The sequence below is a fragment of the Hippoglossus hippoglossus genome, chromosome 5, assembly GCF_009819705.1.
Source record: "Hippoglossus hippoglossus isolate fHipHip1 chromosome 5, fHipHip1.pri, whole genome shotgun sequence".
In the NCBI taxonomy this organism is placed as follows: domain Eukaryota; kingdom Metazoa; phylum Chordata; class Actinopteri; order Pleuronectiformes; family Pleuronectidae; genus Hippoglossus; species Hippoglossus hippoglossus.
Window position 1 is genome coordinate 22368236 of NC_047155.1, and position 14998 is coordinate 22383233.

General features: G+C 45.0%; 1 protein-coding gene across 2 annotated transcripts; it reads right to left on the bottom strand.

Moving 5' to 3' along the window:
* Nucleotides 1–432: 432 nt before the first annotated feature.
* Nucleotides 433–9364, bottom strand: gata2a (GATA binding protein 2a). 2 transcript variants are annotated; one of them, XM_034585191.1, is made up of 6 exons: nucleotides 9238–9364; nucleotides 8592–9026; nucleotides 7308–7874; nucleotides 4601–4746; nucleotides 2354–2479; nucleotides 433–1680 (listed from the first exon to the last, which is right to left on the bottom strand). In XM_034585191.1, the coding sequence occupies exons 2-6, from the start codon at nucleotides 8818–8820 to the stop codon at nucleotides 1381–1383; spliced, it is 1368 nt and encodes a 455-aa protein (XP_034441082.1). In that variant the 5' UTR covers nucleotides 8821–9026; nucleotides 9238–9364; the 3' UTR covers nucleotides 433–1380. The 2 variants fall into 2 exon arrangements, with proteins under 2 accessions (XP_034441082.1, XP_034441081.1); XM_034585190.1 differs by having other exon boundaries at nucleotides 4601–4758.
* Between the last annotated feature and the right edge of the window lie 5634 nt (nucleotides 9365–14998).

Here is a 14998-nt window from a genome sequence, read left to right on the forward strand (position 1 = left end):
AAAACAAAAAAAACTTGCCGCTGGAGCTAAATAAGAGACCTTGCGTGGGTTATTTGGTTACACAAGGGTGTGAATTAGGGTTTGTGTTTGTTTTTTTTCCATGTCTGTGCGTGAGCATGTGGTAATGTGCATATGTATGACTGTGTGTGACTCCGGAGCCTGCTGTCTGGGTACAGTGGTCCAGCCTGGGGCCTCAGCTTCACAAAGAGGCCTTCTCTTAACAATCGCACATAGAGGAGGAGCCTGACCAAAGCATTACCACGCTCAAGGGATCACAGAGTTTTCCTTGATACATCTGATATCACTTATGATTTAGATAATCAAGCACTCTTCATTAAAAAGGAGAGTTTACGTTGATGCTGTGTTGTTTGTGTATGTGTATGTGTATGTGAGAGTGATGGAGACAGACTAAACTGAGGAGACAGTGACAGATTGAACTTCAGTATTAAACTTTATTTACTTTACTTTTGTGAGATGGAAAAATGATAAAAACATACAGCTCAGGGCCTTTTTATCTAAGATAGGTCAGTGTTTTTCTTTACGTAATAACCATGAAATTAAAATCATAACAGTTTCCATGTGTCTTTGACGAAAGCTTTAAGAGTGAAAATAAATTATCGTAGCAATAATTATAACATCAAATATGACAACAATAATAGCAATTAAGCATTTATAAACACTTTATTTACGGTGTCTTTTTTCCTTAAAAGTCCATTATTAAAAACAGGTGAGCGTTGTGGTGGTGTACAATCCAGCATGTGAGGAGAGAACTGGTCTATGGGTATTGTAGTCTGGGCCTGACTGGATGGTAACAGAGGCATACGGGTGCTGTAGCTGTGAGCCAGTCTTTAGACCTCCAGCACTGAAGTCTGTCTCTCTGTCCGTCTGTCTGTCCATGGCGGTTGTGGACAACAGCATGGGGGTGGACAGGGTGCACGTATCTCAGCATATAACGAGATGGTCGTGAGGTGGGAACAGCGGTTCTTTAAAGACCTCTTGAGTCTCCTGTTACAGGGTCATGGAGAGGTGGGTACCAAAGTGACTCAGTAAAAATAAGCAAAAAGAATGAAAAGCATCTTCGTTCACTCCATTCCTGTAAGCCACAAATTACCCAGGGACCAGGGAACGTTCGTCACGTTTGCTCTTCACAGAGTCCGCACAAGTCCCGCTTTCTGTGGCGTCCCATCAGTGAAGTCAGGCATAACATGACCTTCAGTTACAAAGTCCAACTGAAAGTCCCTCCCCTCCCAACCACTGTACATAACGCAAACAAGTCTGCTCAGCTTTTGGCGTGATGTGAAGGCCATTTAGTGTTAATGGCGGCGTGGCGGCTCCTACAGGCGGAGGAGTTTTGGGTCTTGGGGGGGGGGGGGGAGGCCCTCAGTGAGGCTCTGCCCAGACTGGCGAGCGATTGGAGTGGTGGGGGTGACCGAATGAAGGATGAATGGGCGTGGGAGTAGGCAGCATGTGTCCCGAGTGGCTGAAGGGGGGCAGGTGACCCATGTGGGTCATGTGGCTGGTGAGGCCGGGTGCCCCGCCGAAGGGAGAGGCCTTGTCGTGCATGCACTTGGACAGCTCGTCAAAGCCGTCCCCTGTTCGCTTGTTCCTCTTGGACTTGCTGGACATCTTGCGGTTGCGTGTCTGGATGCCTTCCTTCTTCATGGTCAGGGGTCTGTTAACCTGTGGAGAGCAACACATTAGCTCATGACAGACCAAACAAAAGCTGCACTGATGGCACGAGCACTATAGAGGCTAGGGTTTGTTTTACTGTTAGTTCCAGCTTGTTTACCAGCCCATCATTTAAAATGTCACCGAGAATATGTCACATATCGCTTTGCCAATTAGCATTTACATGGCTTTCTTTCATTAAGAGTTATGCCAGTGTGAAATGAAGGTTGTAAATAACGAGCAGCTGTTTTGCATATATAGCTGCATTATAAGGCTAGTCAGGGGGCGGGTCTTCTTTTTGGCTTTTGTCTCATTTAAAAGCAAACAGAACCGTCCTGGGTGATATGAATACATGGGGATGCGGAGCAGGCTTTGGGCCTCAAAAGAGCAGTTTCAGACAAATCCTCATCAGTGTAACCGACGCCGTTACACTGAATGACAGTCCCACCCCGCAGCCTCTCCTGGGAGTAACGCCCCCCATTGAGACAACGATGGATTAATAAAAAGGAGAGAGGACCGGTGGGTTCTGCTCCACAGGGTGAGCAGGCTTTGCCTCCACACTCCTAAATCGATACAAACTGTCCGCCCACTTGACCAGTTAACGACCAGCTAAACCCTAATACCCCTCCCCTAGAAAAAGACCCTCCAGTTTTTGTTTCCCCCCTGTTCCATGCAGTCTACTTACATTGTGCAGTTTAAAGTAAAGGCCGCAGGCGTTACACACCGGGTCTCCGTTCCCGTTGCGCCTCCACAGGGTGGTGGTGGTGGTCTGGCAGTTTGCGCAGCAGGTGCCTGCACGTCTCGCAGCGGACTGTAGGAAGCAAGAGGGAAAACACCTCATGAATAAAGATCCATTCACACTGCTGCACACACATGTATACAACACGCAGAAAGAGCCACAGACAGCACAGACAGACCAATAAGACCGAGACAGCTTTGTTTCTTATAATGAACCGGCGGCACGTGGACGGTCGTGAGGTTTGAGCTGTAACGCGGAGCCATGTGCGGAGAGGCATCAAAAGGAGAAATGACTTAACTCCTCATATTAGACTAAATCAATTACGCAGACCGCGACAACCATGATCGAATTGTCTCATTTGCGCAATAAGCTGTGGAGCCGTTTTTCTCGAAAACGTCTTATTCCGTCCACGCCCGTCGGTAATTATCATATTTAATGAATTAAAAATAAGTGCGCCGGTTTTAACGGGTCATAATAGGGGCCTTGCTGTAAAGCCCCTCTATTTATCCTGATCCAGGGAAAACTGGCCGACAAGTCGTGTAAGACCCGGTGTCCTGTCTGGCAATGTGCTCCCTGCGTCCATTGCGGATCAATTCTTCACACATAATAAGAAACATTAGCCTTACATGCGAGAACCCCGCGGCTCTGTGCTTCACAGGCAGCATCCAGCTTTTTGCCTTTTAATTAATTTCAGGTGGAGCCGGAGAGCAGCCACGACCCCGGTCATTTTTTAACACAGGCTGACCCGACATCAGAAATAAATATATTTATGATGTAAAATAAAAGAGCGGCCGCAGAGAATGGCAAACAAGAGGGGGACATAAATCCATGTATTTTCCAGTGGCCGCCCCTCACGCTCCGTCTCTTCACACATAAGCGGCTCCTCCAGTGTTGTGATAATCTCTTTACACTATATGTCAGTCTGGCCGCGCACAGAATGCAGCGCGCTGGTTGAGGGCGGAAACAGCCGGGAGCCTGACTTCCTTATCTGGGCCGGGCAGATATCCGGATAGGAAACAACTGGATGCCCCTTTGAACACAACCCCGAAAAACACTTGAAGCTGCAAATGCAAAAAGCTGCAGCAGCCGCACAAGGGCCGAGCCATGCGGTGGAAAATCTAACGCGACTTTTCAGGAGCTGCAGGAGGAGCGACGCGGAGGTGCCCGGGGAACAGCACGAACCCGCCTGATGTCAAAAAGCTCAAGCATTTTTGTCCAAATTTTAAATATCTTTACCGATCGACTAATGGCAGCCAAATAATTCGTGAGTCAAATAACCAGCGAGTATAAATGAAGTCCATTAGACCGAGGATACAAACTATGCAATTAGAATTAGCTTGGGTAAATTAAAAAGGCCAGACCCATTTTTATTCAAATTAAAAGGTTAACCCACTACTAAAATTCTATTATTTATTTTTAGAAACATTTCTACACACCATTTGTATTATTATCATTACTAATGTTATGATTACCCTATAAATAAAGGATATTAGTAGTAGTACCCTCGTGGTATTTAGTAGGTGGCTATTCTTTTTTTTCACAGTCACTAATATTACCAAGTTAAAAGTAATATGCTTATTTTTATTTCTACTATAACAGGAATTCGTTTTAATTCATATAACTCTAATGATAATTGTGGCTATTTCTAAAAATGTTGTTTCTGAACAAGAAACAACATTAAACAAGAGTTTACTGTAAACTATATATAAACCCCTAAAAATAACAATTTAAACAGGCTATAAAAGATAAAATATATATATTTAAATTTGCATGTTGTCGTGTAGATAGATTGATAGATAGATAGAATTTGAATACATAAATAAATAGAGACATATCCAGCTTCAGTATATGGTTGAGTCCTATAGTGTGTGTGCGGGGGTACATCAACAACGACAGTGTTGTGTGTCCATGGTGCTTTTCATCTACTCGAGCGTGGTGTTAACTAAAGCAGCATGGGCATTGGTATCAGTAACAGTATCAGAAGTACCAGCAATAATGATAGCAGGAACAATGGCAATAGTAGCAGTATTGTAACAGGCCATGAAGGCGGATCGTCAGGGGGTGAGAGGGACAAACAATTCCAGGAAGATCATAGGGAAAATATAACTTTCCTGGAATTGTGCTGCCGGCATCTGCTTTGTGCTCATATTTGGGTGCCTGCTCTCATTGTAGAGCAACAGAGTGAGAACTCACCAGTCTGCGTTTGGGCTTGATGAGTGGTCGGTTCTGGCCGTTCATCTTGTGGTACAGTCCGCAGGCGTTGCACAGGTAGTGGCCGGTACCGTCCCGTCGCCAAAGAGGGGTCGAGGTGGCCCCGCAGTTTACACATTCCCGTCCCTCTGCATAGAGTTCAAGAGGAGAGAGGAAGAAATTTATATAATTAAAAAGTTCACCTTCTGCCAGAGGCACCATACAGCAGCTGTCCTGTCCCCATCACGCGACTTGTATGACACTAGATGGCCCTGTAATATGAAGTCAAAATCTGTCTCGTGATGGTGACAACGTAAAGGTGAGCTCGCCGGTGTACCAAGTGTGCACATGGCTGCCATGGACACAGACACCTCTATGTAAACCGATCCAGAGCGAGGAGGCCAGAGACACCCAGAACATGTCCAGAGGTGTCCGACAAGAAGAATGAGGCACACCATCAAATTAGAACTACATTATTTATCAGATCAGTGGGCACCCATGAGAGGAAACATAAGTGTGTGGTGGTGGTGGTATTAAATGTGGCGGGCAGTGTTGCAGCCTGTGGTGAGAAGCTTGCAGGCCAATTGTCTGCAGATAATAACATTGAAATTCTATATTATCATTGGGAAAGTTAGCATTTTTATTCAACTGTAGATACCCGTGCATGCCTTTACATAGAAACACACGCTTTTTTAGTTCTTTCCACATGCACTCCTCTCCCATACAGGTTCGACTTCAAACAGCCTCTTGCTAAACCAACCAGTTATTTTAATTCAAGTATCCCTCTCTCCCTAGAGCATCCCCTCATTATTCCTGTCATAATGCGAGCGACACCCAAAGTCCCACCCTCGCTCCACAATGGAATCTGACCTGAGCGAAAAAAGCTAGGTTCCTTTTGAAATGCATCTCTCCGCTTTTTCTTTTTCTTCTTTTTTTGTACCTCCCCTCTCTTCCTCGTACGTATTTCGTAACAGCAACAGCCACATTAATGTGGGATCATTAACACTTTAAATATTCATCAGCAATGACTGGAGTATTATGTCTTGTGCAATAGTGTTGAAATAAGAAACAAAATGGGAAGATGAAAGCTTCATGAGCAAAGTTAGAGTAGAGAGAAAGAGGAGGAGGGGTGCTCTGGTCGGAGGCTCGCTCAGCAGGAAGCTGAAGGTGTACGTGCTGACAGCTGAAATGTCATTGTGGCATTTTGTACAACAGTCAATCACCATTACTGGCACTGGACAGAGACTTTGATAGATAAGAGCCTTTTTAATGCCGTGGCTGATATGTTTGTGTTACTGATTCAGGCATAGTCGGGCCAACTTCTTTTAAATGTCAAAGTATAACATTTCTCTACTGCCACAGCTCACACTCACATTATCTGCAAGCAAGTATTAAAAAGCAGGTGTATTAAAAAGCACTGGGAATATGGATGACAAATATTGATAAATACACAACTACATTTGGAGCAACATTAACATCTTAAGATGACTGTTGTACAACAGCTGGAACAATGTAGGGAAATTACAGAGCCATTACCAGACTGAGTTGTTTTTCAAATGTCTGCACATTAATGTCAGACATAAAGTCTAAATATTCCTCCCAACACATGCAGCATATTGAATCAGGTGCTTGTCCAGACAGTCAGAAAATAGGCCCCGTTTCATTATAAACAATCCCACTGGCTTTGAGGATTTTAGGTAGGAGGAAGACCGACTGTGCAGTGCATGTTTAATCAGGATTACCCAATGCACTGCAGTCTGCAGACCTGTAGTGACAGTGTTATTAAATATACGCTCCCATCTATACACATAGCAGCAGATCCTGTGTGGACTCTGGTTGCCTCCACTTTGTGTCAGTGCTGCTGGGCCAAGGCCATGCTTAAAAACACAAACAGCAGGGCTCTGTCGCCTGTGCTTTGTTAGGACTGGGGAGAGCGGGTGGGCGGGGTGGAGGTCGTGATTTGTTCACTTGGAGGTATACAGGATATGGCAGGAGCCAGGGCGTCGTGACTGGCTACTTTTTAAAGTATTGTTTTTTTAAAGTGCCGTAAACGCCACATAAAAAAACATCTGGCTGTCAGTATAAGTCACTGTCATCGAATAACTAAATGTAAAGTTCTTGTGGACGACTTTAAAAAGTTTAATCCCTCACTATTAATTTGATTTATTTTTTTCTTCAAACCAACATATTTATGAAATCCCAGTTACTTTAATTGGGATCCCATTTTCTTTTCTCTCAAGTCAACGATCCTGCTCTTAAAACCGCTCCATCACGCGCACACTGCCCTTAACTGGACATTTAGTAAAAAGTTGACCCCGATTAGTCTGATGAGTTTCACCTATGGTTGGTTTCTCTCTAAAGTGAACCCGCTCGTCAGATAAGACGAGTCCGGGCAGGTTTCCACAGGTTAGACGGGTCCCACGTGGAAACCACCGCTGGTTTTATAAGTAACAAACTATTAGATACTATAATAGTGAAAGAAACTAGCTAACAATTAGGAATACATTTTAGAATTTAAAATAAATACCGTGGCACCATTCTACATGACAATACCCACACATTTATATCGGAGTGCGTCACAAAAGCGGGTAATTTAACTTCGACATTCATTTATCCATCAAGGCTCATTTGAATAAAGCAGAATAATTTAGTAAGACTTTATCACTCCAATCTTTCATCATGCACAGACCCTAACACACGTGAGACTCACCTGAGCTCGATCTGGCTTTGCTTTTGCACTTGGGCGTGAAGCTGGACCCGCCGAGCAGGCTGCCGGGGTGGAAGAGGCTGCCGCTGTACTCGTGTGGATTCGGCAGAGAGTAGGCCGGGTAGGTCGGGATGGGGTGATGCGTGGCCTGGCCGTTCATCGAGGCCAGGCCGCTGCGCAGCGGACTACAGCTCTCCATTTTCATGCTGTCCGTCAGCGGCATCTGGTAGGACTTGATCGAATCCTTCTCGTCCATCCTGGTCGAAGTGGAGGTCGGGGAGGTGGGGCCGGGGTCCGGCGACACGTCTTTCGGAGGGGTCGGGGGGAAACTGTAGAGGTGCGGGCTGGAGTGGGACCCCGGGGTGAGCGACGACACGGGAGCCGTGCCGGTGTTGCTGCTGCAGGGGTAGCCGGAGCCGGTGGGGTGCAGGCCGGGTTTGCTGAAGTGACTGACCGCCCATGCGTTGTGGTGGTGCGCAGCGGACAGGGCAGCTTTGCCGGGGTCCAGCCAGGGAATCCCGGGGCTGTGGATGAGGTGTGGTCGGCAGACCTGGTTCCCAGCGAGACGAGCTGAAATTCAAAATAATCTATTTAATACACGTTGGATTTTTGAAGCCTCTTTTCCAGTACTTTGCCAAGCAGAACAGAAAGATCTTACCTGGCAAATACTCAAAATGACTCAAGTCCGACATTTAGTTTCAACAATCACTGGTAGTTAATTTAAAATAAAATATTTTCCTCACAATTACCCCAAAATATTTTCCGTTATCTACCAAAAGCCACAGTCATTTAATCTATTTAAGATAGTGGCGATAAAGGCCTATTGGCTGCAGAAAAACACAGTAAACGCAGCTCCTTGTCCGGACAGTATCTTTTCATCGGCTGCAGCTCTCGGACTAGTAAATTTGCGGTTTTAATTTTATATCCGGGAAGTGTCTCTCTCTCTCTCCCTGTCTCTCTCCCTCCAGAGCCCCTGCCCCAGCACAGAGGGGTTAAATGACATACTTCCCTTTCCCCTCGCTGTCATTTGCTATAAATCCCTTTTATGTTGCAGGATTGGCCCAGAGATGTCAAGAGGAACATTTTTTAAGCAAATCACTGAATTGTTAAGCTTATATAGTGTAAGCTTCTAAATACACCCATTACACAAGCGGACTCACACATACAAAGCAAGCTCTGTTTGGACGTGAATTATATAAAAAAACAAACTGAATAATGTCTCAACAAAACAGGCTGTGTTCGTTTTAAACCACGTTTTCTTAGCTGAGAAGTCAGTGCGCATCTTACCGTGCGCTTGGCTGTAGGTGACCCTTGCCCGGGAGTTGGTGTAGTAAGGGTTCCCCTGAGAGTCCAAGTGGTTCAGAAACATGTCCACCTCGTCCTGGGGCAGCAAAGGCGCCATGGGCTCCATGTAGTTGTGGCTCAGACTGTGGTGGTGAGAGTCCGGGTGCTGGCTGTTCAGCACTGCGTGGTGGTGCGCCATCCACCGAGACTGATCGGCCGCTGCGACCTCCATGGCTGAGCTGGTCGTCTCCTTCTCCTCTGAACGCGCCTCTGTCTGTGCGCCGGGCTACTCTACACACTCTCGCCTCCAAAATGGAAGTTAGATCCTCCTGACAATATAGTTCCCGAGCTGTGGGGGTCTCGGCTGTGTTTATTTACTGCAGAAATAAAAAATCCTTTAATCACCCGGTCTCCTTCTTTCTCCTCAGGAGTGGATACCTGCAATGAGACGAAAACAAAATGTTAATTCATTCAAACGATGGACACTCCACCTCTTCTTCCACGCAGGGACTGAGCATCGCTGTCTAATCATAGCTGTTGACTCTAGAAATTAACTTCGCACACTTCAGTGTCCTTCTAGTGGACAGCTGACTGAGAGGAGGCATTGCGTCCGTGCGTAAAGGAGAAAAGAGACATGTCCTCTGGATACCTGTTGCAGTCTCGATCAGCTGACGGCGGACACAGCTCGGATGTGTAAACCTCCTGATCCGTGCTCTGCTCGGGCTCATTAATGAGATGTGGCGCAGACTGATGCGGCTGGCGCCAGTAAATTCCCATATCAAGCCATGCGGGGGCGGGGCTTCCCTCGGAGCCAATCACGGCCAGACTCTGCCACAATTGGCCCGCTGCATCCCTGCTCTCCTTTAAATTTCCATTTCCCTGCACCGAAATACTGAAAGACTTATCAATCAGCAGCGTCATTTCTCTGGGGGTCTTTCTCTCTCATGAAGATCAGCAATCGGCCCCTGACGATCTGTTTTTATAGCACCAGTTCTAAGCATGGAGGCAGACACTTAACATGGAGGCAAAGTCATTTTGCACAATACATGTCTCACTGTTATGAATGAGAAATGTAGGTTAATTATGTGGTGTCTTGCCTCCACTTGTACGAGCCCCTCTGTAAAAAGGCAACAAGAATATGAACTTATTTCAGTGGATGTTAATGACTTCATTTTCATCTCACTCCCCCTCTAACAAGTCAAGTTGCTGATGGAGCCACGCATTACCATCAATAATTGTAAGTGTCGTTTTTCGCATGCTGTTATGTAAATAAACAGGGTTTTCAGCACCTCTAAAACCAACAGAGGAGGAGTCGATTTATGACCCCGAATTTGGTCCCTTTGTTGCGGGGAGCCTAATTGTCTTTAATTAGTAGTGGGGCATTCTTCTTGGGAAAACAGAGGTTTTGTCTCGCAGACAGAGCAACCAAACACAGTTTGCATACTAATGGCGCCACATTCTCTCTTGGTGGCACCAGCGATGAGCGCAAGGCCTGAAAAAACCGGTTGGTGATCATCAAAGTGTCTCATGACACCCCCCATTGAGAGCTCACAATACAAACCCAAACAGATCACAACCCTTAACACACGCTTAATGCACTTATTCACTGTTTTTACATGATATTATGATAACATTATTCTTATCATTATTTACTATTACTGATATTTGCTGCATGTAAGGATAAAATCACATTTTTGCCTCCGTGTGTGTGTGTGTGTGTGTGTGTGTGTGTGCGCGCGTGTGTGCGTGTGTGTTTGTGATTGACAGGGAATAATTGGAGGGTGCTAGGAGCCGAGACTGGCCGCCATACCGACGCCGAGCTCTGACGTCAGAGAGTCACGGTGGGTGCGCATTTTGCGAGGGTCGTCACGTGAACCCTCTGATACCTGGACAAATAACTCCCCCAGGTAAAATACCCCTTATAACTCCTCCACCGTGCATTGTAGTGCGACAACTCGTGCTCTGATCTTCTGTAATACCTGCAGTGTGTGTGTGTGTGTGCGTGTGTGTGTGTGTGTGTGTGTGTGTGTGTGTCAGTCATAAGTCATTAAATCGCTGGCATGTTGCCAGGGGTAGTGAGTTGATGAGCTCAGCCCTTTGAGCTTGTCAACCCCTAAAATCAACAAATTAGTGCATGTGGGGCAGCAGAGGTCCAGCTACCTGAATAACTCACATTCCAGTGTAAAAAGCACTGCAGCTGGCAGGTGGAGCTTCACCTTTATACGGTATTAATATGGTATTTATTGTTCTTTGCATAAATATTTCATTATGATACACAGACATCAATAATACAGACTTTGTATGTCCAATAAAAATAAGTGATTTTATGCTGCAGAATAATTGCTGTCACACAAGGTTGAACCTGAAGCAACAACGACTCCCTCTGTTCAGGCCTGAATAGATGAGCATTGGTGCTCTTGTTCTTGAGGCTGGTGGTAAAAGGACTTTTCTATTTTTTCTATGCACTACAGCATGTCACTGTATAGCCTGCAGCAGTGGTCAGCCTGTGTGCCTGTGCTGTGTCCTGACTGTGTTAACCGTTTGGCCTTAGAGAGTGGGTCAGGCTCAGACTCCGCTGCTGCATGCCTATTGTTGTTTGCATGTTTGCCAAATGGATTACTCAGCAGGATTTAGCTCTCTGTAATTTATACCTTCATTAATCCCATTTGTATCTCCGCTGGAACAAAAGATGGGAGAGGGTTAGTAAAGAGGGGTTGGGGAGGGGGGGCTGATGTTGATGCGTTGCCTCTGTCTTTTCTCAAGGACACAGCCGTATTGTTTCAGCCATGGGATGCTACATATAGACTGGAGAACACTATCCCTCTCCCAACACCTCCTGCACCGGTTGGGAAGTGTGTGTGCAACCACTGTATCGCTGTGCAGCCACAGTGGCTAATGAACAACAAGATTATCATTCCGATCCATGCTGTTATTAAATGGGATAGGCTTTATCTACCTGTTTGTTCCCATTGGGCACGGTCATCCATCATTATCCAGAGTGGAGGTGTGTGACTGTGCGAATGTGAGTGTGTGCTTGACTGTGTCTGTGTGTGTGTGTGTGTGTGTGTGTGTGTGTGTGTGTGTGTGTGTGTGTGTGTGTGTGTGTTTGGGAGTGGGGGGGGGGGATGAAGAGCCACAGTGGGGCTCGTGAAGATAAGCAGAGCCAGAGAGAGGGAGAATGACACAAACCAGCTGAAGCATTATTGTCCCCTTTACTCACGGCTAATTAGATCGAGCTCAGGCACTGGGGGGCTTTATAGACACAAGCACCCAGACTCAGTGACCATATGACTGCTGAGAGAGAGAGAGGGGCCTGGACGCTGCTTTACGGCCGCAGCACTCACTCCCATTTAAAGAGTTTGAGCTCAGAATAATAACATTTCAGAATAGGACAGGACGTAACACATGGTCTGCAAAAGAGATTATGGAGCATAGGATGATGCTTGTGTTCATAGCATAAAGCTCTATTAGGGTTATATAAATACTGAAAATTAATAGAAGTTCTCCATAGTATGAGGATTGGTTCTACAAAGAAAAACTTTGATAAAACATTAGAGTTGCATCAACATCTGTGTTAAAATGTGTTCATCCAGTCAATTCATAAAACACAGATGAGTTCTTTATGCACTCAGAGCTTCAAGCTACACAACATCCTCCCAGACCTCACAGTACTTTACTGTTATTTGGATCAGTCTATGAAAGCCTCCAGCAGACAACAGCACATGCAGGTATAAGAAAGAAAGAGGCCAGTTTATATATTAAACAAGAAAAGGTGCTGTGTAATGGCTCCAGCTCAGCCGCATGCCTGTGGAGACCCCAGCCTGCCCCTGTCTCTATACTCCACCATTGTAGCCTGGTGATTGCTCTCTTTGCAGATGAAAGAGGATCGCTCCAGTCATTACGCATTTTTAAAGCCGTGACAATTGTCGTCACTAATATCACGCTGATGATACACTAATCCATTTCGTGATCGAGGGGTTTACTCCCGGAATGCAGCACCTTGCCCACGGCAACATAAAGCGCCCCATAACAAACATTATTATTGGTCGGATTCAGGCTTTATAGAAGGACATTATTTTCTAGAAACAATGACGCTATAAATCTGGTGGGGGCGCAATGTTTCTATCCGTGTCTGCGTTCATTATTCATTTGTGGCTCATTTTTACTGTTTTATCAGTTATAAAATAATATAGATCCTAACTACATTAAAAGTAAGTGTGTGAGTGAACATAACAAAAGGCATATTTACAGTAGATCGCATGCTCCCCACATAACTCGCTATTCAGAACTATAAAGCTGAATATGAAGGTAAATAGGCTGTTATTAACGAAGCGTAAAAAGTAAAAGTAACAATAATGGAAAGTATAGCTCATGCAATGTTGCAGGAAAATAACATTTTGTTTATTTTTGTTGCTACAGTAATGTGAATATAATGCAATGTGAATGTGACTCCTTATATATTTGAGCATTAGCCGGCAGGACTATTTTTATTTTCAAGCATCAGAGTATTTCCTACAGCGTATTTAGAAATAACGCACCGTGTGAAAATATAACGATTGACTGACCTGAGACGAGCGGCTGCGCTCTCAGAGTCAAGCCCGACACGGTGACTCCATCCAGCTTCAGCTTCGATCGGCGCTTCTCTCCAAAATAACCAAACAAACAAAAAAAAGAATCTGATCGGAGTCCAGACGAGCTGCTTGCGTTTTAAAGATGAGAAGTGTGGAGACGACGTGAAGGAGCCGGAGGGCCCGTGTGTTTAGTCGCTGCTGTGTGTGTCATCAGCACCAGAGAGCGGAGTGTGTGTGTGTGTGTGTGTGTCTCCTGCTCTCCCTGCTGGATCCTCAGCTCTGTGAATATGAGAGAAAAAAGAAGTTGTGTGGCCGTATGAGAGGCTGCAGCCACACAGCAACGTAATGGCACGTCAGCCAGCAGCCTGTCTTCCGGGTCCCGGTGAAATAGACTCAATCTGGCACCAATACCTGCTCCCAAGAGCTGATTAATACAGTCTAGATTAACACTGAGTCTGCACAGAGACTTCCAGCATTATGTTTCCATTAGATTTTATTTTTAAGGTCATCCGGATGTAGTTTCACCAGTAAACCCATCTGACGTATTTTATCTTTGGTTATAATTGTATTTTATTTTTTGAATACTCAGAGGGTGTGATAAGATATAAGGAGAATTTGTGACTTCTGCACAAAGGGAAATGATAAAGAAAGTAATAAATGCTCATTTTAATAACGATCCATTGGTTCCTCAATCATTATGAACAATAGTCTGTCCATCCGCTTCTAATAAGAGCTGGATCATTGCGCCACTCGCACACAGGTAATTCAATGCAATTTTATTTGTGTAGCTCCAAATCACAACATACATTATCTCAAGACACTTCAAATATAAGGCTTTAGACATTACAGAACTATAGAGAAACCCAAACCAAAGTTCCCACAACGGGCAAACACTTGGCAACAGGAGAGCTTGGCAGGCTCATGTGGACGGCCACCTGCCTCGACCGGTTGTGATGAGAGGAGAAAAATGGGGAAGAGAGAGAGGATAGGGAGAGAGAGGGAGAACAGAAACAATTGTCTAGCCGTCATACTTAAGTATAAGCTACTGCTGGTTGTTATTGAGAAATATATAATAGTGATACTTCAGTCGATAATAATAACAATAATAATAATAATAATGTTGTATAGTAATAAAATATAATAATATACCTAAACCCTACTTTATATTATATATTCTATGTTTATTAGTTTCTTTCTGCCTATATGTCTGACTTTTGTTTATTTCTGATATTTGGTAAAGTGTGTGATCCTCGGCCCTAATACTTTGACTTATACTGAGACCCCCCCCCCCCCCCCCCCCCTCCCTTTCTTTAAAGAAGAATACTGCAGCTCTTTCTCTCCCTCTCTCCTTCTCTCGCTCTCTCTCTCTCTTTATACCCCCTCGATCCGCAACAACTTTGTAAAACATGCAAAGCCCCTGAAATCTCCTGCACGCGACCTGCGGGCTCGTGCATGCGCAGCGCAGGAGCCGGGCAGGTGCAAGGGGCGCGAGAGACCTCTGCAACTCGGGGCTCGTGCTCCCCAGAGTGCAAACAAAAAAACAAGAGAAAGAAAAGAAAAGGATAAAAAACAGAAAAGAAAAGAAACGTGAAGTCTGACTGAATTAATAGTATTTGTTTCAGTGTTTAAAATCACCAGAGCGAAAAAATATCAATGTCTGGCACATTAATGCTCATCCGCGGAAATATAGATTAACTTTGATAACAAGTAACCCATTTTATAAACGCTTTATGCTTTCTTAAAAATGTTTTTTTACTCATAAATCCTACAAGTAGAGACTTTTCAAAGATCAAAATCTCTCTCTTTGTCTGTGCACTCTGTGTTGTTATTGTCTGCACG